General features: G+C 44.3%; 1 protein-coding gene across 1 annotated transcript in view; it reads left to right on the plus strand.

Annotated features, from left to right (window-relative positions):
* KASH5 (KASH domain containing 5) overlaps positions 1–22,409 on the plus strand; it is an 85,420-nt gene that overhangs the window by 41,142 nt on the left and 21,869 nt on the right. Inside the window, exons 9-11 of the mRNA XM_044278180.1 lie at positions 3,575–3,639; positions 6,572–6,653; positions 8,617–8,721. Coding sequence (XP_044134115.1) covers positions 3,575–3,639; positions 6,572–6,653; positions 8,617–8,721 — 252 coding nt within the window. The remainder of the gene's footprint in view (positions 1–3,574; positions 3,640–6,571; positions 6,654–8,616; positions 8,722–22,409) is intronic.

The following is a 22,409-nucleotide window of genomic DNA, read 5'->3' on the forward strand; positions in this document are numbered from 1 at the left end:
GTCCTCTTTGGTCCGGATGACATGGCGTCCCAGATTTGCAAAAAGAACTTTGAATCGTGACTCGTCTGACCACAGAACGGTCTTCCATTTTGCCACACTCCATTTTAAATGATCCCTGGCCCAGTGAAAACGCCTGAGCTTGTGGATCTTGCTTAGAAATGGCTTCTTCTTTGCACTGTAGAGTTTCAGCTGGCAACGGCGGATGGCACGGTGGATTGTGTTCACTGACAATGGTTTCTGGAAGTATTCCTGAGCCCATTCTGTGATTTCCTTTACAGTAGCATTCCTGTTTGTGGTGCAGTATCGTTTAAGGGCCCGGAGATCACGGGCATCCAGTATGGTTTTACGGCCTTGACCCTTACGCACAGAGATTGTTCCAGATTCTCTGAATCTTCGAATGATGTTATGCACAGTTGATGATGATAGATGCAAAGTCTTTGCAATTTTTCGCTGGGTAACACCTTTCTGATATTACTCCACTATCTTTCTGCGCAACATTGTGGGAATTGGTGATCCTTTACCCATCTTGGCTTCTGAGAGACACTGCCACTCTGAGAAGCTCTTTTTATACCCAATCATGTTGCCAATTGACCTAATTAGTGTTAATTGGTCTTCCAGCTCTTGGTTATGCTCAAATTTACATTTTCCAGCCTCTTATTGCTACTTGTCGCAACTTTTTGGGGATTTGTTGACACCGTGAAAATTTGAATCAACGTATTTTTCCTTTAAAATGATACATTCACTCGGATTAAACGTTTGATCTGTCATCTACGTTCTATTACAAATAAAATATTGACATTTGCCATCTCCACATCATTGCATTCCGTTTTTATTCACAATTTGTTTAGTGTCCCAACTTTTTGGGAATCCGGTTTGTATTTTCATCGCAAGTTATTAGTTTTTCAAGGTGTATTCTTTCAATTGTTCCTACCACATTTAGGAAAAACTTTTTCCTTCTGCCATTTCCCTCTTATTGCAGCATTGGTTGAACAGGCTCCTCATCCTTATACGGAAGTATCTTATATAATTGTTATATCTAGTTTTTGGATTATTTAGCAAACAGATGGAGTTTCTAAGGATAATTAACGGTTTTAATATAGTTTTAAGATCCTTAATTCCTTGTTTACTTCTGTTATGAGATCTATGTCCATGTTCCTAGCTAGAGCTGCATTTCTCAGCAAAATATTGGAGGTGTTTTAAGACCTAGGGTTAACGTGACTACCTTTTCCATCAGTTCTGCCATTCTTCTTAGACAAAATCTGTTTGATTTTAATATATTTTTGGCAGTTCCTGAGAGAACTTTTCACTTCTCTTCTAGAATTCAAATTGTGTTTATTGAGAATCCTAGAAATATTATTGTTTTGTCGGTTTCAGTACTACTTTTTTTTTATATATTTTTTGTCAATCTTGTGTTCCTTATAGGGGCATTATAATGCCACTTTTGGTGTATATTTGGTGATTTTTGTTGCAAAGGTGATTTGTGGCAAAATCTGCAACTTCTTCCCCTTCCACACCACATAAGCTAGTTCTAAAAAAAAAAAAGGTGTGTGGTGTGGGCGGGGAGGAGAGTGGGCTAGCAGGCCTGTCTCATTTATCATTTTCTACGACAGTTTTTGGTGTAGAAAATGACCTAAATCTATATCGGCAAGGGGGCTGGTGTAGATGTAAGGCTGTTGTACGCTAGCAGTGGATGTGCCTAAGTTATGTAGAGGCACATCAAGCAAAAGCGCAGGGATATTAAGACCGACATCTAAAATGCCTGTCTTAATAAATTACCCTGTTAGATTATTCTAAATGTATTGAAGACGGTATCTGTGTTTATGTGCTATATACCGTATATACTCGAGTATAAGACAAGTTTTTTTATTTTTGTGCTCAAAAAGCCCCCTCGTCTTATACTCGAGTCTCGATTTTAGCCGACCCGAAAATGCCACTGCAGCGAGCGGCCCGGCCGGCGTGTCACTTAGTAACGCTCCTGCTTCCTGAAGTGGGAGGAGCATTACTAAGTGATGTCAGTCACGCGCCGGCCGGCCAGCTCCCGCTCGCTGTAGTGCAACTGCATTCATCGTAACAGTACAGAATAGGAGAGAGATTGTTTCACACAGGAGACAGGAGTAACATACTTTACATGCAAAGGCAGTTATGTGCGCAGTTTAGGACACGAGGGGACACATAGGGCCATGAGGGGGACCAGCATAAGATGCTATATGTCTTATGCTGCCCCCCCCCCCTCATGGCCCTATGTGTCATAGCACATATCCCCCATAACAGCGTCCTCCACAGATCCACCCCATAACAGTGCCATCCACAGGTCCCCATAACACTGTCCTCCACAGATCCCCCATAACACTGTCCTCCACATATCCCCTATAACGGCGTCCTCCACAGATCCACCCCATAACAGCGTCCTCCACAGATCCACCCCATAACAGTGCCATCCACAGGTCCCCATAAGTGTCCTCCACAGATCCCCCATAACACTGTCCTCCACATATCCCCTATAACAGCGTCCTCCACAGATCCACCCCATAACAACGTCCTCCACAGATCCACCCCATAAGTGTCCTCCACAGATCCCCCACATATGCTGCATTTCCCACCCTAGTCTTATACTCGAGTCAATAATTTTTCCCATTTTTTGGGGGTAAAATTGGGGGCCTCGGCTTATATTCGGGTCGGCTTATACTCGAGTATATACGGTATACTGAAATTCAACTCTATGGTGTATGAGTTCATTTCTATAAAATATTTGACATCTGTACTTTCTAAATCTTTTTTTGCTTCAGAAAACTATTTAGCTTGTTTACATTCTGGGTGTCAATACCTATCTTGTTTTGTAAAGAGAAATCTCTGCCTTTATCGAACCCTATTTAGATATGTGAGCTGGATATCTTTTCCTTCCTCTGGATCTTTTTGTTATACCTGATATAGGCACTTGTTTGGTGATAGGGATTTTTTGTTTGAAATGGGAATTTGACTAAGGGTTAGATATATTTTTTTTGTTATTTTCAGTACCCATCAGTCTGATGTAATTTCCTCCCACAGACACCACTACTGAGCACACAATCATCTTACTTGCCACTGATAAAAAATTATGTTTACCAGACACACTCCCATGAGACAAGCCTGGAGACCAGAACAGTACCGCCTACACCCATATGCTGGTGCAAGGTGGCTGTCTGTGACCCTCACTAATTGTTTAATAAAGTGGTGTTTGTCATAAGAAAGCCCTGTGCCACTTATTGGCTCTGCTTGGCATGGTTGGCTGAGTACAATGAGTGAAGTAAACAGGAGAAGTGGTGTTTATATTCCTAGCTGTGTTGATTTTGCCACTGTGGATAACTGTTGCAGCCAGAGCCACTACTACCCCCTATCCTCCACTCCTCTGGGGCTTGTGGCATATGCACATGTGGTTAGTTGGTTACCAATACAGCAAATAATATTTGAAGAAAAAGAGGCAGCAAAACACATAATCTGAGGAGTAAAAGTACAGCAGCAGGGGCAAGGGATTTATTGTTTATGCATTTATGTTTCAGAATGGTGATTCTTACTTTTTCTTTCACTTTCCTTCCAGGAGCTTAAAAACGAAAAAAATAACTTACAAGAAGAGCTTGCACAGACCCATGAAGACATAGCCATGTAAGCTGCATGTACCGAAATAACAGAAAGTTTTAAAGAAGCAATAAAATTCTAAATGTAAAGGATATGTTGACTTATGAGGATGTGGAAAAATACAGCACTGACTATTTGAAAAAAGGAACAAGATGGGGACATGGGAAAGAAAGAGAATGGCGAGTTTAATGGGACTTTGTGATTTTTTTCTAAATAGGGAATAATTAGCATCATGGCGTTATCACAGTTTTATGTCACCATATAGCCTCTAACTCAGTCACAGCTGTGGTCATCTTATATTGTACCATCTTTTTAGAGGGATATAGAATGGTTCTGGGGTTTCCATTGACCAGTATTGAAGATTATACCATCTTTGTTTCTATTTATGACAGACCATGAATCCTGTCCATTTAAGTTATGGTCAATATAAGTAACATCCCCTGTTTACATGAGGCTATATTCTACAAACAATGACAATGCCAATTCTGACTCTTTGCTGCCTGACCTTTGCCTGTTTACCATTATTTATTTATTTTATGCACTTATACAGCGCTACTATATTCCACAGCGCTTTACAGACATTAGCATCCAACTGTCCCCAATGGGGCCCACAATCTAAGGTCCCTATCAGTATGTCTTTGGAGTGTGGGAGGAAACCGGAGTACCCGGAGGAAACCCACGCAAACACACAAACATACAAACTCTATGCACTAGTTACCATATTGACCCACTGCCACCTGCCTTAACCTAAGACTAGTTTCACAGATTTTCACTTACTCTTCATGCCCTGACCTCTGCCTATTCCTGACTATTAGCATTGTCTGACCCCTCAGTGCTTTGCACCAGTGTCTCTGATGCCTGTGGGTCAGTAGCCAACCTGTAACGGTCACGTTCACACACACACAAGGGGAAGGATAGTGACCACTGCGCTCCACCCTCACCCCCGGCCCTGCCTACTTGCCTCACGAGTCTTGATGACAGGGGACAACTGGACGTCAGTCCCTTACTTAGGATATGTGCAGGGAAGACAGACAAGACAAAATACGGAACGTGAACGGACCGGGTCAGAACCAAGAGAGCTACGCAGTACAAAGGGTTAAGCAAAGAATGGTCAGGAGAAGTAGGGGTCAAATACCAGGAGAGTAGAGAAGTACCAGAGGAGTCTGCAAAGAGTAGTCAGGTGGGAGCCGAGGTCACAATACCAGGAGGGATGCGCAGTACAGGAGGAGCAGGCAAAGGATCAGGTCAGGTGAGTATTCAGTATTCCAACAAATAGGTGAGTATTCAGTAGTCCAACAAATAGGCAGGAACCTAGAATTAACAGGCAACCTGTGGCCAGCAGGCTGCCTGTATTTATAGTGGGGTCTGAGGGTCATGTGACATGGCCAGCGTCACATGACAGACAGACAAGCCGAGCACAGAGTGATCAGCTTGGCGCTCAAGGCAGACCTAGGAGCAGGGAGCCTCCCACCTGCCCTGGGAATGAGGCCAAACACAGATCCTCGCTCCCGAAGCTAAGCAGCAGTTATGTGGCTTATGGGAGACCGAGTGCGCCTTTGGCGCCCTGTGACACAACCACACCAGCACTATTCCAAGAGGTAGTGGCCTGGTGGCATCCCTGCTTCGAAGTCCAGATTGCTGTCTAGGGGTTAAAGGGTGTAAATCAGGCAACTTCCATGATAATGCCCTTAGGAGTAGCCCTTAAGTCAAACCAGTTGGTTGGCACAGTGGTTCTACACAGTGTAGTTTCCACTGTATAGTTTCTGGAAATAGCAGCTTCTTGAAGCAACAGATCAGTGGGGAACTGGGTGTCAGACCCCCTCCTGTCTGATATCAATGGCCTATCCTGAGGACCACTTTAACCATTATGGTAACAGAATGCCTCTGTCCTTCAGGACAGCACTAGTGGAGTCCTGCGCCTCCTTCAGTGTTTTACTCCAGACGAATGCTTAAAGGGGTTGGCCACTTTCTGGCTTCTGTTGACCAATGTGTTCGTGAAATGGTTATGGCACTTACTAATATAGTCTTTGTTGAAATTCTCCTTTGGTTAGGAAGTATTTGTGCTGTCAACGCAAAAGGTCTTGGCCATAAAATGGCTACTGATGGAAGGTCATATGACCAGTGAAATTACCTCCATGTGATATCTTCTCCATTCAAACACACTGTACCTGTACTAAACTCCCAACAGTGTGCCGACGGCAGGTGTAGTGTAGTTGAATAGAGGAAAGATCACATGGAGGTAATTTGTCTGGTCACATGACCCTCCATCAGCAGCCATTTTATGGACAAGACCTCTGTGTGGACAGCACAATTTACTTTGTAAACAAGGGAGTATACCTTATGACATGTACAAAATGGTGAAAAATTCCAATAAAGACTATATTAGTAAGTGCCATATAATCATTTTACAAATACATTGGTCAACAGTAACCAGAAAGTTACCAACCCCTTTAAGCAACTACAACATAGCCCACTGAATTTCTCAGGTTAGACTCTCACTAATCAGAATGCTGTGCCCTATTCTAGTGATATGCTATAACATTATATGTTGGGAATAAACCTTCGACATTTCTATATAATGATTACTTCTGGAAACTATATGTGAAATATCTGAAACTTCTAATAGAACCGTGAGTGCATTGTGTCTCTATATTTTACAATGCATGTTTTCTAAACAGAAAAGAAAAATCCCAGGTTGCTTTACTTAAATGGAACAAAACAGAATCCAATTATATTCAGTTGTTTTTTTTTTACCATTGATTCAAGCTGCAATACATGAAGCAAATGTGCCCTCACCACAAAATAATAGCTAGTGTAAAATATAATATATCAAATGTGTCTGCTCCTGAAAGAAGCCACTGAAGGCCATGTCTTTATACCCTGAATTCAAAAGAAGTCTGTACATAGTGGACAGTCTACAAAAGCAAAGAGGCTCATGTCCTTTACTGCATCTTTACAGACATTCAAGTCTTTCCCACGAGCAACGTTCCAGCTCTCGTTCCGTATGGTCCGTTTGTAAGGAAATAGAGGAGATTCAAGAGGTAAAGCAACATCATGTACTATAGCCAAGGCTTGCATCAGAAAGCATGTGCATACCAATCTTGTCTATTGCAGTGAAATTCAAACTTTTATACTTTTACCTTGAAACTTATATTTTAAAAGAAGATCCTATCTAGAAAGGAATTCACTGAAAATAGATTTCAGTCATGTGGTCACCATGGCAACTGTAAAGGCGGCAAAGAAAATCCAGATGCTAGAAATGGTGGAAAGTATTTATTGGATAGTTTAGTAGGATTTACTATTCTTTCTCTCTCTTTTCCTTAGATGCAAAGCTTCTATATGGACAGGGCATCTAATAGAGCATGCCACAATTAATGGCCTAATGCTTTAATATGGCATCCTTATCATGGCCTCATACAAACAATATCAGTAATATGACTGAGTGCATGAGCTCTTAAAGGAGTTCTTCAGCATTTTAACACATTTTTGCTCCCCTCCTCCCTGCCGGACCTATGCATAGAAGCACACTTACCTGCACCCTGCCACTCCATAGCAGTTCTTTCGATCTAGCGGTGGGCGTGCTCCAATCCCCACTTGTAAACTTCTGGCATAGACAGCAGTCACATGTGCTGCTGCAGCAGCAGATGACTGGTCACAGAGGTGAATTGTCTCCAAAGCAGCACATGACCCAACATGTGACCCAGCAGTGCACCAAAGGACCTAGAACTGAGCAGCAGGGAGCAGTTAAATATGTGTCCCTCCAGTGGAGGGGTGGGGGGATCCAAAATGTGTTAAAGGAGTATTCTGGTTGTTTGAAGTCATCCCCGATCTGCATGATTTTTATTTATTTCATACACTTATGTAGCGCTACCATATTCCGCAGCGCTTTACAAACATTAGCATCAGGCTGTCCCCAAAGGGGTTCACAATATAAGTTCCCGATTAGTATGTCTTTAGACTGTGGGAGGAAACTGGAATACTCAGACGAAACCCACACAAACATGGGGAGAACAAACTCCTTGCAGATGTTGTCCTTAGAACCCCCACCGATCACAGGAACGGGTGCCCTGTAACCCCTGCAATGAACAGAGTGGCCGATCAGGCGTCATCCTCGGCTATCTCCAGAATTCCCATAGAAATGAACGGAGCAGCCACGCACATATGCTTATGGTGGCACCGTTCATTTCAGGGGGGCTGCAGGGGGTACAGGGCACCCGTTGAACCCCCACTGGAATAGGGGATAACTTCAAACAACCAGAATACCTCTTTAAAAAAAAAGCTGGAGAATCTCTTTGAAGGGTTGTTGTGATTTTACTTTTTTTTTGTTTGTTTGTTTATAGTATAGGAAACCTTACACAATTCTAATATGCATGCATCTCGAATTCTACTCACATATGTTCCTTATACCAACTACTATGGAGCCTGGGGAGAGAAGGAGTCTGGCACTGAACTGCTTCTATAAATCCAGACATAAATTGGCTGCATTTTCCAGCAGCCACCACCAGGGGAAGCTGTGAGAAGACATTATATACAACTTCCATTGATACCAATGGTAACTGTATGGATTCCTATGCATTCACCTCTGAGGGGATCTTCTTTCTCCTGCAGCTCTCTCCCTATAACTGGAACAGCGTCTGACAGTAGATCTGATCCAGAAGCTGGTTTGAAACATGCTGAATATTTTTTTGTGGTACAACCCCTTTAAAATTAAAATAGTCCTCTATATATGCAGGTACACACAGGATCAATACAGTATAAACACAAAACCTTAAAAAATTAATAGTGTAAACATACAAAAACCGAATTGTTACCCATAGTGACACCTCCACCCATAGCTATTTCTCCACATAACGTATCCACAGCCATGCCCTTTTCAGAATATTTCCCAAAATATTTCCTGTTTCTAGATTATTATGGATACAATGGCATTTTTGTACAAGCAACATGAGTGTGATCAATAAAAAGATGAATACTAATAATTATTTGGTTATCGTGTGTTTCTAGTCAAACTCAGATCCAAAATTAGCACTCCCTGATCCCTTGTGCCATATAGTAGAATGCTCTCTGGGGGTGGAAACGATGGAGAAGGAAACCAGGAAAGACACAAAGGTAAATCTATTACTTTATTTTATTCATTTATATAATGCTAAGCCTAGATTCAATTTTCTGTTGCTGTTCCAGTAAAAGATAAAATAAAATACAAAATGATTTTTGCATCAGCAATTCTGTCCTATACTGGAATTTCACTTCGGGTCTGAACCTAGCCTAATATATCACACAGCGCTGTATAAAGATTGTCTTCACTCACACTGGTTCTCGTCTCTAATTTTCCAATTACCTTATTAGTATGTTTGCAAAGTCCGAGAAACAGGGGCAGACTGGAAATTTAAAGTGGAAACAAAACTAAAAGTGGCCCCATGTTCTAGACAGGTCCAAATTGACAGAAGACTGGTCATCACAAGTAGGCAGGGACAATAGAATTAGGCAGGGCCATCACAAGTAGGCAGGGGACAATAGAATTAGGCAGGGCCATCACAAGTAGGCAGAGGACAACAGAATTAGGCAGTGCCATCACAAGTAGGCAGGGCCATCACAAGTAGGCAGGGGACAACAGAATTAGGCAGTGCCATCACAAGTAGGCAGGGCCATCACAAGTAGGCAGGGGACAACAGAATTAGGCAGTGCCATCACAAGTAGGCAGGGCCATCACAAGTAGGCAGGGCCATCACAAGTAGGCAGGGACAACAGAAGTAGGCAGGGACAACAGAAGTAGGCAGGGACAACAGAAGTAGGTGGGGCCTGCTGTAACATAGTGTAGCACAAAATACTGCATCAGCAGAACCAACTACCATAGTGCAGCACAAAATACTACTGCCCTTGTCACAGTATTCAACTGTATCACCATCCTGATTGCATTTTATCTGCAAAAATAGAAACAGTGCTATTAATCCTATCTAGACATGGGCATATTGATTTTTACAAATCAGTTTTTCTCATCAACAAGTTCTCCACCTGCAAGGGGCTGTCTTCACTGATCAGTGGCGGATTACAATAGGGACGTTCAGGTTGGCAGCCCCAAGCCCAGCACCGCTGGGGGGCCCAACGCCGACCCAACTGCCCACATACTGCGGCGGGGCACGGGAGCACATAGCTCCCTGTCCCGTTGCCGATCACCGCCATATGCGGTAGTGAAATCCCGGCGCAGGCGTGCGTGTGTGATGACATCAAGTCTTCTTCTTTGTCCAGATGAGCTTTTGCAAAGACCAAGCGAGCTTTTGTGTGCCTTATCTGGAGAAGTGGCGTCCTCCTTGGGCTACATCCGTGGAACCCAGCAGTGTGCAGTGTCCGTTGGATTGTCTGCCTTGAGACATTAATACCAGCAGAGCCCAAATTCACCAGGATGGCCTTGGTGGTGATCCTTGGATTTTTTTCACCTCTCTAACTATCCTCCTGGCCAGCACAGGTGTCACTTTTGGCTTCCGACCACGTCCAAACTACAATTTAGCGTGGTATTAAAAAGCAGGAAGTGCTCAACCCCATATGCAGTGGTGCATCTATACTGGGGGGGCAGATCCTGCACTTATGGCCCGTTGCTAATGGCAATCCCCAGCAAAAATGCATACAATGGAGGATGCCTGCAGCGGACCACAAGTACCACAATGGACATCCTACACAGGATAGCAATTGTGTGGATGTGATAAGCAGTCAAAATGACATAACAAAAACAAAGACAGGTGCACTATGTGGTCTTACTAACCCTCATACTGGTGTAAAATTGAGAATTAGCCAACATATCCTGCTTGGAGGACATGTCTGAGCCCGAGCACCACGCCAAGGTTTCTCAAGTAGCTCGGGAACCTAACGCTAAACCTACCTGAGCCGTATGGGCAATACCAGGAGCCAGTGGGCGAATTACAGGTGCGCAAGGTCCGACTCAAAGCAATCTCCCAGTAACCTCCAGCATGTGACCATGCATACAATGGGAGGAGGCAGAGAGCTCTGAGCCCACCCAAGCTGGCTGATATAGCCCAGGCCTCACATGTGCACCAGAATGCTGCCTGTGGATGGAAATAAAGGCACATTCAAACTAGGAGTTTCTACACCTCCAAAAATTCAAAATACAAACTACAATTTAGCGTGGTATTAAAAAGCAGGAAGTGCTCAACCCCATATGCAGTGGTGCATCTATACTGGGGGGGGGGGCAGATCCTGCACTTGTGGCCCGTTGCTAATGGCAATCCCCAGCAAAAATGCATACAATGGAGGATGCCTGCAGCGGACCACAAGTACCACAATGGACATCCTACACAGGATAGCAATTGTGTGGACCACGTCCTCTGAGATTTTCCACAGTGCGGAACATCTTGTATTTTTTGCTCAAATTTAAATAAAAGCTGAGAAATGTTTTTTTTTCCCCCACAATAATGCCTCTTGTACATCGTCTTATTATCTTTTGGAGACACCTATGTCATTTCCAGTCAAAAAATGACTTGCTGGTAGAATAAAAGTAACTTTAAGTCAAAATTTGCCAGGGGTATGAATAATTATGGGCAGTATGTATTTTAAATTTGGCAACCAAATTTTTCAGTTTAGGACCCAATTTGGGGTATTTTTTTTTGTCTGAAGATGTCATATGGCCTAGGAAGAGACTGTGGCGCTCATGAAGCACCGCAGCCTCTTCATACAAAAAAATAAAATAAACTAAAATGGAGGGAGGGGCCCAAGCTGGGTAGACAGCCCCGGGCCTATCATGCACTTACCCTGCTTTCACACCTGAGCGTTTCCCAAACGTGCGTCAAACGCGCGTTTTTGACGCGCGTTTCTGACGCGCGGTTGTTGTAATAGTAAACGCGCGTTTGACGCGCATTTGTGTCATTGACTGCAGTGTCCTATGGCCACAAACGCGCGTCAAAACGCCCCAAAGAAGCTCAAGTACTTGTTTGAGCGTCGGGCGTTTTACAGCGCGATCGTACGCGCTGTAAAACGCCCAGGTGAGAACCATTCCCATAGGGAAGCATTGGTTTTCAAGTGTTGAGCGTTTTACAGCGCGTTTGAACGCGCTGTAAAACGCTCAGGTGTGAACTTAGGGTTAATCCGGCCCTGTCACTGATGAAGAAGCTTCCCCTGACACTTGATTGACAGGGCCAGACATCTCGGCTGGCTCTGAGAATTTTGCACCTAAGCAACTGCTCAGTATAGTTGCACAAGCGCAGTGACTCTGCCTCTGCTTCCAGAGCAGCGATTGTGCATGCGTCTCTACACTTCTGGGTAGCAGTGCGTGAACAGTTGCTTCTCCCGAAACAGGGCCACTGTACTTGCGCTGCTACTTGGAGCAGTGGTGCAGGCACAGCATTGTCAGGGCTGGGATGATATGTCTGGCACTGTTAATTAAGCGCCATGGGGAGCTTCTTCACCATTGGGGACAGCCCCTCTCAGGTTGAGAACTTGTTAATGCGGTTAATTGATTTGTAAGTATCGATTCGCTCATCTTTAATCCCATTCTCTATATCAATAAAGAGGTTATACAATGGTAGACGCAGCACTGAACCTTGGCTGAATATCCACAGGGACATTTCCAGAGGATATGCCATACATGTCTGATAGATGTGGGTCCCCCAGCACATCAGGCAGCCTCTTGCTGGTGGCCAGGATTACGGAAACAGCTGATCTTGCTGTGCTATGCTGTTTACGTATCTTTTATATGCAGAAGTGAATGGGAGCTACGGAAATAGCATAGCACAGCGAGTTTGGCTGTTTTTGTAATCCAAGCCCCATATGCACTTAATCACAGCCCAAATATGGAGACCAGGTGGACCTCCATTCTTAGGAGGTGGTCCCACATCTATTAGACATTTAAAAATATTCTGCCTTTATGCATGAAATATATAAAAATCAACATTTTTTATTGGTAATTATGTAGAATGGATTAGATGTTTTTTTTCCATTTTCTAAAGGTTATTTAGCTGAAGCATTTAATTATTTTAATAACCATCTTAAATAAAATCACAGCAAGACACATATGCAAGTTATTTGGATTTTCTTGTAGATGGTTCTGTTGTGGCAGGTTGTGGCCAAACTGATGCACTTTGCTACATAGATGCAAAAATCCTGGAATTGTTAGGGCTGTTTCACACGAGCGGATGCCGTGCGTGACATCCGTTGCATGAATGACAGCCTCTCTGTGATCTCTTTACTACGAAATCACATGGAGATAAAGTTGTCACTGTGATTTCGTAGTAAAGAGATCACAGAGAGGCACGGAGCATTATCAGTCATGTTACTGCTCCGTGCTTCTGCTGTCCGCATCGGGTCTTGGCTGTCATTCACGCAGCAGATGTCACACACGGCATCCGCTCGTGTGAAACAGCCCTTAGACAATGCCAGCTTCTGGGATAGACTGTGGTTCTGGGATTCTTACCACTGTACTCTGTGGAGGATGGAAGAAGAAGCTGATCTATTATGCTCACCAGATATGAGAGTATTGATGTTCTGTGCAATACAGAATTAGGGCTCATGCACATAAACATATTTTCTTTCCATGTCTGTTACATTTTTTCTGTGGACCGTATGCCATTCATTTCAATTGGTCTGCAAAAAAAAAAACTCATAATAGGACAAGTTCTATTTTTTGTGGAACGGACACACGGAAATACGGAAACGGAATGCACACGGAGTAACTTTATATTATTTTTTTTTGTGGACCCATTGAAATGGATGGTTCCGCATACGGTCCGCAAAAAAAACGGAACGGACCTGGAAAGAAAATATGCTAGTTTGCATGAGCCCTTATATTAAGGTCCAGCTGTTCCGTTCTGCAAAATACGGAATGCACACAGATGTCACCCGTATTTTCTGCGGACCGCAAAATACTTACGGTCATGTGCATGAGCCCTTACTGTACTACCGGTAAGTGCTGCATTAGAGTTCATCTCCTATGCCCTCTGTAGACAACATGATGATATCACTTGTTCTACTACAGGCAACTTTCTTCTTAAACACTGCTGTTGAGTCACGATACAGGCGTCGGTCATCTTCCAGTGGCCATATACCTTCAATAGCTATTGTTCAAATGATCAATTGACTGACAGCTATTCTTCCCATACACACGCACCTTTGGTTAGTCTGAGCATATATGTGTTTTTTGCAGAGACGGCTTATGTTTCTTGAGAACAAAAGATAGGACATTAAGAATCAGCCCACCCTCACCTACACAAAATAGTGACCCGATCCCAGCAAAATTGGCAAGTTCAGACAAGTTTGCCCATTCATTGATCGAATTGCTTTGCTGTAGAAAAATTGCCCAGGTTTTAGGTAAAAAAAAAACAATTTGACATCCCCTGGCTGCAACCAAAATATAAGTACACTGCTGTTGACCCACTAAAATATGCATTTTGTAATGCTTACTATAGAGAAATTGGAACAGGTTTTTGGGGGGAAAGAAACAGGCGCGATTAGACGTCCCCTGGCTGAGACCAAAATATACAGTAGACTGTGACTGTTGACACACTAATATACGCTAATTGCAATGCTTGCTTATAAACTGTAGTAAATTTGCAACATTGGGAAAAAAATAGGCACAATTAAACATTCCCTGGCTGTGAACAAAATATACTGAACCCTCTGTTGACCCACTCAAATACACCTATTGCAATGCTCACTTACAAACTATAGAAGCTTTGCAGCAGGTTTTTGGACATAAAAGAGTATTGTCTCCGGTTCCGCAATACACGGGTGCCGTTCCGTGGGCATTCCGCATCAGGGATGCGGACTCATTCACTTGAATGGGTCCGCAAATCCGGAATGGTGCAGAACGGAAGCATGGAACGGAACCCTACAGAAGCACTATGGAGTGCTTCCATGGGGATTCGTCCGGTACTTCCGTTCTGCAAAAAGATAGAACATGTCCTATCTTTTTGCGGAGCTGGCGGATCGCAGACCCATTAAAATGAATGGGTCCGCGATCCGCTGCGGCTACCCCACGGTTGATGTTCGTGCATTGCGGCCTGCAATTTGTGGGCTGCAGCACGCCCATGGGGCGCACACGTTCGTGTACAAGAGGCCTTACTAGTATACTGAATTTTAAATGTAAAATGGCGGGCGCCGTTTTCATAATTTGTCCAAAGTGAATTGCCAAAACTTGGGATTTTTTTGGCAGAAGAATTTTTGTGAAATTCGTTTAGAATCCATTTACTGAACTTGATTCACTGAACTCTGAACACTAGCCTAGGAAGAGGCTGCAGCACTCAATGGACCTGAGGATAGGTTATCAATAATTTTCTCCTGAAAAACTGCTTTAAGGGAGCAACCACACGGCGCGGACGTGATCTGTTTGGGTCGTGGCTGGCTGTGGTCGAGAACCGCGTGACCAATTAGGCTGCAGCTGTCATTTATTTAGCTGGTGATGGTGAGTACAATAAAGGAATTCAAGAGGTGTCGTTGATCCAGGGAGTTATTCTGATTGCCTGATTGGAGTCGGGAAGGAATTTTTTATTCCCCTAAAGTGAGGAAAATTGGCTTCTACCTCACAGTTTTTTTTTTTTTCCTCTGGATCAACTTGCAGGATGACAGGCCGAACTGGATGAACAAATGTCTTTTTTCGGCCTTATGTACTATGTTACTATGTTATGTAATGAAGACCACTCTGTATAGTCGGCCTTCATTGTTAATGGCCGTGCAGTACGTAATGTGACGAATGGCCATTAACAATAAAGGCCAACTATATAGAGCGGTCTTTATTAGTTAAATAAAAGGCAGCTCAGGACTAATTGGCCACACAGTTCTCGACCAGATCACGACTGCAGCATACCCTCAGGCTGGGTTCAGACCTGAGCGTTTTGGATATGCGCGTTTTATGCGCGACAAAACGCGCGTTTTTTGCGCATTTCTGTTGCACGTTTTTGTCCATAGTCAACGCGCCTAGAACGCGCGTTTGTGTGATTGACAGAAGTGTTGTCCAATGAAAATACAGGCCTGTCTATATGAAAGGTGTCTAATGAGAGAGAAAAGGAGGTGATAAATTTCATGTGTGTTGAGAGAGGGGATTGTAGTGGATTGTTTGCGACCATGGAATACTCCCGAAGGCGACCAATTGCGGCAATTGTGTCAGCAATCCTTCTCCGACGTTTGAGGCGTAGGAGAGAGAGCTGGCGACGCTTCTGGGTCCATCCTGTGATTGCCAACCGACAGGAAAGGGGACGGTTCTGGGCACTGTACGAGACCCTCCGGGCCCATGAAGACAAATTTTTTTCATACACGCGGATGTCCATCACCAGGTTTGTACAAATACAATAGTTCTAGGAGTGGGGTTCCAATTGTGAAGGTACCAGTTGTAGTTTTTTGGTATTGTTAACCCTCACCATTTTCGTTTCCAACAGCTTTGATGAGCTCCTGGGGTTGTTGGGCACCTGTTTACAACGTCAGGACACATTTATGCGGGACAGTATCCCACCAGCGGAAAGACTGATCATTACTTGGTGGTAAGTAGACTGTAATTGTGGCCTAATAAAGCATTTGCATTGTGTGTTGACTGTATATTAGTGTGGCCTTTGTTATTTTCTACTGGTGGTTGTGACGTTTCAAGTGTTTTTGAGGGAGGGTATTGTATGTGTATGCTTTTTACATTTGGCATATAGATACCATACATAGTTTACCCACATTTTTCCATACCAAACACTCTCTTCGAAATAAGAGTCCCAAAAAGTTTGCAAATGTTTTTATATTTTGGAAAAGTAATAACATCTTACAGTTCCTCCAAAAATGCGCAAACTGTGTTTAACACATTCAACATAAGTTTTGTAATTGTTAACTTAAAATTATTCGGTAATTTTCCGATATTAACAATGAAGGAAGAACACCCCTGATGCACCAAATTAAGTATGCTACTTCTCAAAGGTTTTGGTATTGTGGCTCGTTATCCCGCATGGCCTCTCTCATTCCGCCTGATTGCTGGGCAGGTTGCATTTCAGTGGTGGTGGAGGTGCTGGTGCCCATGCTGGTGGACGGATAGCTGTATGATGATTGTGGTTGTGTGTGCGATGTGTCGTGAGGGTGTGGTATGTTAGTTTGTGGGTATGTTTGTGATGTGTATGTGTGAGTGGGTGGTGGATGTGGTGGTGGATGTGGTGGTGGATGTTGTGGTGCATTGTTGGGCTGTGTGATGTCATAATGTGTAATGTAGCTGTCTAGAGTCCTTGTTAAGGCGTCCCTCGCTTCAGTTATGCGACTTCGGTGAACTAGCAGCATTTCTTCCTCCAAACTCAGTAAGAAAAGTGCATTACTAGTGAGTTTGGGTGCTGGATGGGCAAGTGCATCCAGGCATGCAATTAGCCGGTCCTCCTGGCGATCGGTTCTTTTCTGTTTTGAACGGTGAGTCCGAATGTTTTCGGGTTCCACGACAGGTGGGGCAGGCTGTGAGGGTGTTTGGAATGTAGGGGTGGGATCGGGTGGAGGAGGACTTAGTGGCCCCGTAGACGCACAGGCCTCACTGTCCCTGGTGACCTCCTCCTCTTCCTCCTCCTGCAGTTGTCTTTTCGACCAGCTACTATCGGTGCTGTGAACATGAAAATATACATAAGTATGTGCAAGATATGAAAGTGAATGCATGTCATACCACACCCTCTCCTGCATGTGTATGCCCTGGACTCACCTACGCATTTCAGTGCATGAGATTAGAAAGGCCAATTCCTCCGCATGGACATAGCTGGACCGTGCACTTGGCGAAGCTCCACTCCTCTTTTCCTTCTCTTTGCGTCGACAAATGAAGGCATCTTTAAAGGGAACCTGTCACCAGGATTTTGTGTATAGAGCTGAGGACATGGGTTGCTAGATGGCCGCTACGACATCCGCAATATCCAGTCCCCATAGCTCTGTGTGCTTTTATTGTGGGGGAAAAAACGATTTGATACATATGCAAATTAACCAGAGATGAGTCCTGGATGTGAGATGAGTCAGGGACAGGACTCATCTCAGGTTAATTTGAATATGTATCAAATCGTTTTTTTTTACACAATAAAAGCACACAGAGCTATGGGGACTGGATATTGCGGATGTGCTAGCGGCCATCTAGCAACCCATGTCCTCAGCTCTATACACAAAATCCCGGTGACAGGTTCCCTTTAAGGCTCTTCCACTTGCTTTTTAGGAAGTTTACTATAATAAAAATAAAATAACATCCATTAATTGTTGTTTTTGTTTTTCACACCTTTTTTTCAGCTATTTAGCTACAGGCCAATCGTTGACCAGTCTGCACTACACCTTCCAGATCGGGAAATCCACAGCCAGTGTGATTGTGAGGGAAACCTGCAGCGCCATTTGGCAGGTCCTTCATGCTGTTGTGATGGGCCAACCAAACAAGGAGGAGTGGCTGAAAATTGCGGATACTTTTCAAATACCTGCAATTTCCCGAACTGTGTCGGAGCAATTGACGGAAAACACATCCGCGTTCTGAAGCCAATGAGGAGTGGCAGTCAGTTTTTTAATTATAAAAAATACTTTTCGTTTGTTCTTTTTGCGGTATGTGATGCGAACTATTCTTTCCGTTATATCGATGTGGGGTCCTATGGCAGCAGCTCTGACACTACTATTTTTGGGCATTCTGACTTTGGTCAAATGCTCAGTAGAAATGCCCTTGACCTTCCCGAAAACACCACACTGCCTGGCACCATTTATCCATCTATGCCTTTTGTTTTTGTTGTTGACGAGGCATTTGGTCTAGGTGAGCACCTTATGAGGCCATACTCTACCCGTAATTTATCCATTGCCCGGCGTGTTTTTAACTATCGCCTGACCAGAGCACGCAGGGTGGTGGAATGCGCATTTGGCATCTTAGCCAACAAATGGCGTGTTCTGCACTCTCCCATAAATCTGAAATTGGAGACCGCCATCTCGGTTGTGAAGGCAGCATGTGCTCTTCACAATTTTGTCCGAGAAAGGGATGGCTTCAATTTTGAGGATTCGTTGAGCCATTCCATGGAGAGTCAGAATCGCAGCGGTGTGCGTGGGACCACACATGGTGCCGCCATTCGGGACCACTTTGCGGCTTATTTTATGTCACCACAGGGGGAGTTACTGTGGCAAATGCAAGCCATATAATTTTATATTATTTAGTCTTTTGCAGCTGCAAAAATTGTTTCTTTAACTTGTAATATTCAATTTTCTTTGTTTATTGTAATGGGTGAATTAAACGATTTGAAGAGTGAATTTGTGCAATGCCGTTTTTTCACCTATATCGTGCCCCTTGTAGAAGCCTCAATAGTGCCCACCAATACTCGTCCTTTAACAAGGGAAAACAATGTGGGCGGAATTACGGATCCCATTTATGTGCTAATACTCGTCCATTAAAACAAGGGAAAACAATGTTGGCGGAATTACAGATCCCATTTATGTGCCCAATACTGGTACTATATAGACATACAATCACCTATCATGTGCCAGTGCTGCAATAGCCCACAAGCACAATAATGTTTTAACGTAGACAATATCCATATGAACTTTATAACCCAAATCCGCACCACTAATGTAGGCCAACATCTGAATTTAAAATACATTGCCAGATTGGAACAAGTGCAAATTGAGCATACTGGCCGACTACATTGTGCAAGAATGTGGGTGATGGGGAACCATTGACTGACCATATACTAGAACAGGGATGGTGAAGCTGCGGCCCTCCAGCTGTAGCAAAACTCCATGCATGCTTAAACAGGCTACAGCAAGTGAAATGCAGCACAGCATATTGGGAGTTGTAGTTGGACAACAGCTGGAGGGCCGCAGGTAGAGGTGGGCTGGACCAGGGGCGTACCTAGAGCATTTGGCACCCGGGGCGAACCCTTTGTTTGGCACCCTACCCCCCCCCCCCCCCTCTGAGTGGGCTGCAATTGCATTTTTAGGGTCGTACTACTGTACTATCAATATCATTCGTTCACCCACGGGCCCACGGCCACTTACCTTATGAGTTTTTTTTTTTTCTCAGATTCCTCCTCCAGGCTCCAGTCCAGAGGCTCTAGTAGTCGTAGTCGACCTCCACACTACTTTACTGGCACAGTCAGTGGCAGGTGGCAGAGTGGCAGTGGCTTAGCCTTCCCAAGTCCAGCGGCCAGCCGCCTGAGCCTGCCTCTGCTGCTTTCTTGGGGTGCTGCTGCAGGATGGCAAATGGGCCTGTGGCAGTGCTGCCACTGCCAGTGGCACTTTACTTGGCAGTGGCACTTGGCAGAGTGCCACTAAAAGGTGACGGTCACGACACAGCACTGACACAGTCACTCTCTGAGCTCTCTCTCAGTCTGTCTGTCTCACTGTAGTGTCTACTCTAGTAGTAGCTGCCTGACTGCCCTGTTTGCGCCAGGGGGTAGTGCAGTAGACAGACAGTGAAGCACCTCCCCCAGATGAAGCGCCGGCGCCTAAAGATATGGAAATAGAATTAGACACTTGACTCAGACAGTGCCGCCCACCACAGACAGTTCACACTGAGGGCGGCTGAGCTGATGACGTGTGCCCGGGACCTTCGGCTCCTCCCTCCTCAAGTTAGTGACTGTGAGTGTACAGTTTCACAGTGACTGTGACTCCGTCATGGCACCCCCCTTGTGAGTGGAACCCGGGGCGGGCCGCCCCCCCCTAGGTACGCCACTGGGCTGGACTATTACATAGAGATTTTACACCAGTGCACACAAGGAGTTGCCCTTTGCCTTCTTTCACAGTTTTTGAGAATGTCTTCCACTGTGGCCAGATGCTTGCTCCAATATCCTCCCATGCCTGCTGACTGCTTCTCCTGTTCTTGTACTTGGCATCTTGGATGTCATACAGGCAGCTTTTGCCTGCACAAGCCTGATCAGTGTCTCACCATCACAGCCTGCTTCCGCCATCTTGGTCAGGCTAGACACTTGCCGATCACTAGGGTGTGGCCTTTTATGACTGTTGCTATGTGCCAGTCAAAAACGCACAAAATAACATATTTGCGCGTTCCTATGCAATCCTATGGCCGCAAACGCGCGACAAAATGCCCCAAAGAAGCTCAAGAACGTTTTTGAGCGTAGGGCGTTTTTCAGCGCATTCAAACGCGCTGTAAAACGCTCAAGTGTGAACCAGGGCCATAGGGAAGCATTGGTTTTCATGTGTTGAGCGTTTTACAGCGTGTTTGAACGCGCTGTAAAACGCTCAGGTGTGAACCCAGGGTCAGGCCTCTTTCACACGAGCGCAACGGATTAGGTCCGGATGCATTCAGGGTGCGTTCAGTGAAACTCGCAACATTTTGCAAGCAAGTTCAGTCAGTTTTGTCTGCGATTGCGTTCAGTTGTTCAGTTTTTTCCGAGCGGGTGCAATGAGTTTTGTTGCGTTTTTCACACGCGTGATAAAAAAACTGAAGGTTACAAACAACAGATGTTAGCAACCAGCAGTGAAAAACGCATTGCATCTGCAATGCGTTTTTCACTGAAGCCCCATTCACTTCTATGGGGCGAGAGCTGCGTGAAAAACGCAGAATGTAGAACATGCTGCGATTTTCACGCAACGCAAAACTGATGCGTCAAAAAACGCTCATGTACACAGACCCGTTGAAATGAATGGGTCAGGATTCAGTGTGGGTGCTATGCGTTCACGTCACGCATTGCACCCGTGCGGAAAACTCGTTCATGTGAAAGGGGCCTAAGTCTCCTGCCGGCACTTATCCAGCACTCCTGGTGCAAAATGCACAATAAAGTGCTCAACAGTAGCATGTAGCCAAAACTCTGGTCCATCACTGTCCATGATGTTTTTAATAGGTATTTTATTTTCATCAGATGTGGAAAAAAATAAAATGTATGCTTAATCTGGATTAACTGGTCTATGTTGTAGATTTACAGTATATGCATTAATATATAATGCATTAGGATATTTTAGACTAAATTTAACTTTAAAGTTATGTTCACACAGCAAAAATTTACCGTGGATTTCGTTCCTGTGATGTAATCCGGTATCAAAGCGGGAGCAACTGCTTCCCTTTGACTTCACTGGGAAAAACACCATGGGGAAGATTTATCAATATTGGTGTAAAGGAAAACTGGCTTAGTTGCCCATAGCAACCAATCAGATTCCACCTTTCATTTTTCAGAGAACCTTTGGAAAATAAAAGGATCAATCTGATTGGTTGCCGCGGGCAAGTAAGCAAGTTTCCCTCTGCACCAGTTTTGATAAATCTCCTCCCATGAGCACATGGTGGCATTCTTTTCCTCCGCTGATTTGCAATCCACTTCTGAAGTGCCATGTTACTACTTTAAAACAGATTTTAGCTGCATTTTCCATTGAAGTCAATGTAGAAGGCCCAAAATAACTAGCATTTTTATGCACATTTTTGTCAGCGTTTCCGCAACCAAAAATGCGCTGCTCACACAGCTATATGAGCCTGCTGATCGGCCACTATTTTTTACACTACAGATTTTTGCCATGTGAACTTACCACAATAATGTTTTTTAAACTCCATGGGGGTCAATTATCATGTACGTCTGTTTTTCAGAGTACGATTAGACATACGTACTTGATTAGCCTGTCACTATTTATCATAGTATTTATAAGCATAAGCACATTTATCCGCTGATGCGATTATTTTATCAAAATTGCACACCATTCTGCATCTCTGGATTTGTGGACCCATTGAAGTGAATAGGTCCGCATCCATGATGCGGAAGGAAAACGGAACCGTGCCCGTGTTTTGTGGATCCGCAAATGCGGTCTGCGATAAGGTAACGGGACACCTACGGTCTTGTGCAGGAGGTCTAAGGTGGTAGGATCTTCACTTGATCCTACCAACAACCGTTTCAAACATAACCCCAACA

This window comes from Bufo gargarizans, chromosome 2 (assembly GCF_014858855.1).
Source record: "Bufo gargarizans isolate SCDJY-AF-19 chromosome 2, ASM1485885v1, whole genome shotgun sequence".
In the NCBI taxonomy this organism is placed as follows: Eukaryota; Metazoa; Chordata; class Amphibia; order Anura; family Bufonidae; genus Bufo; species Bufo gargarizans.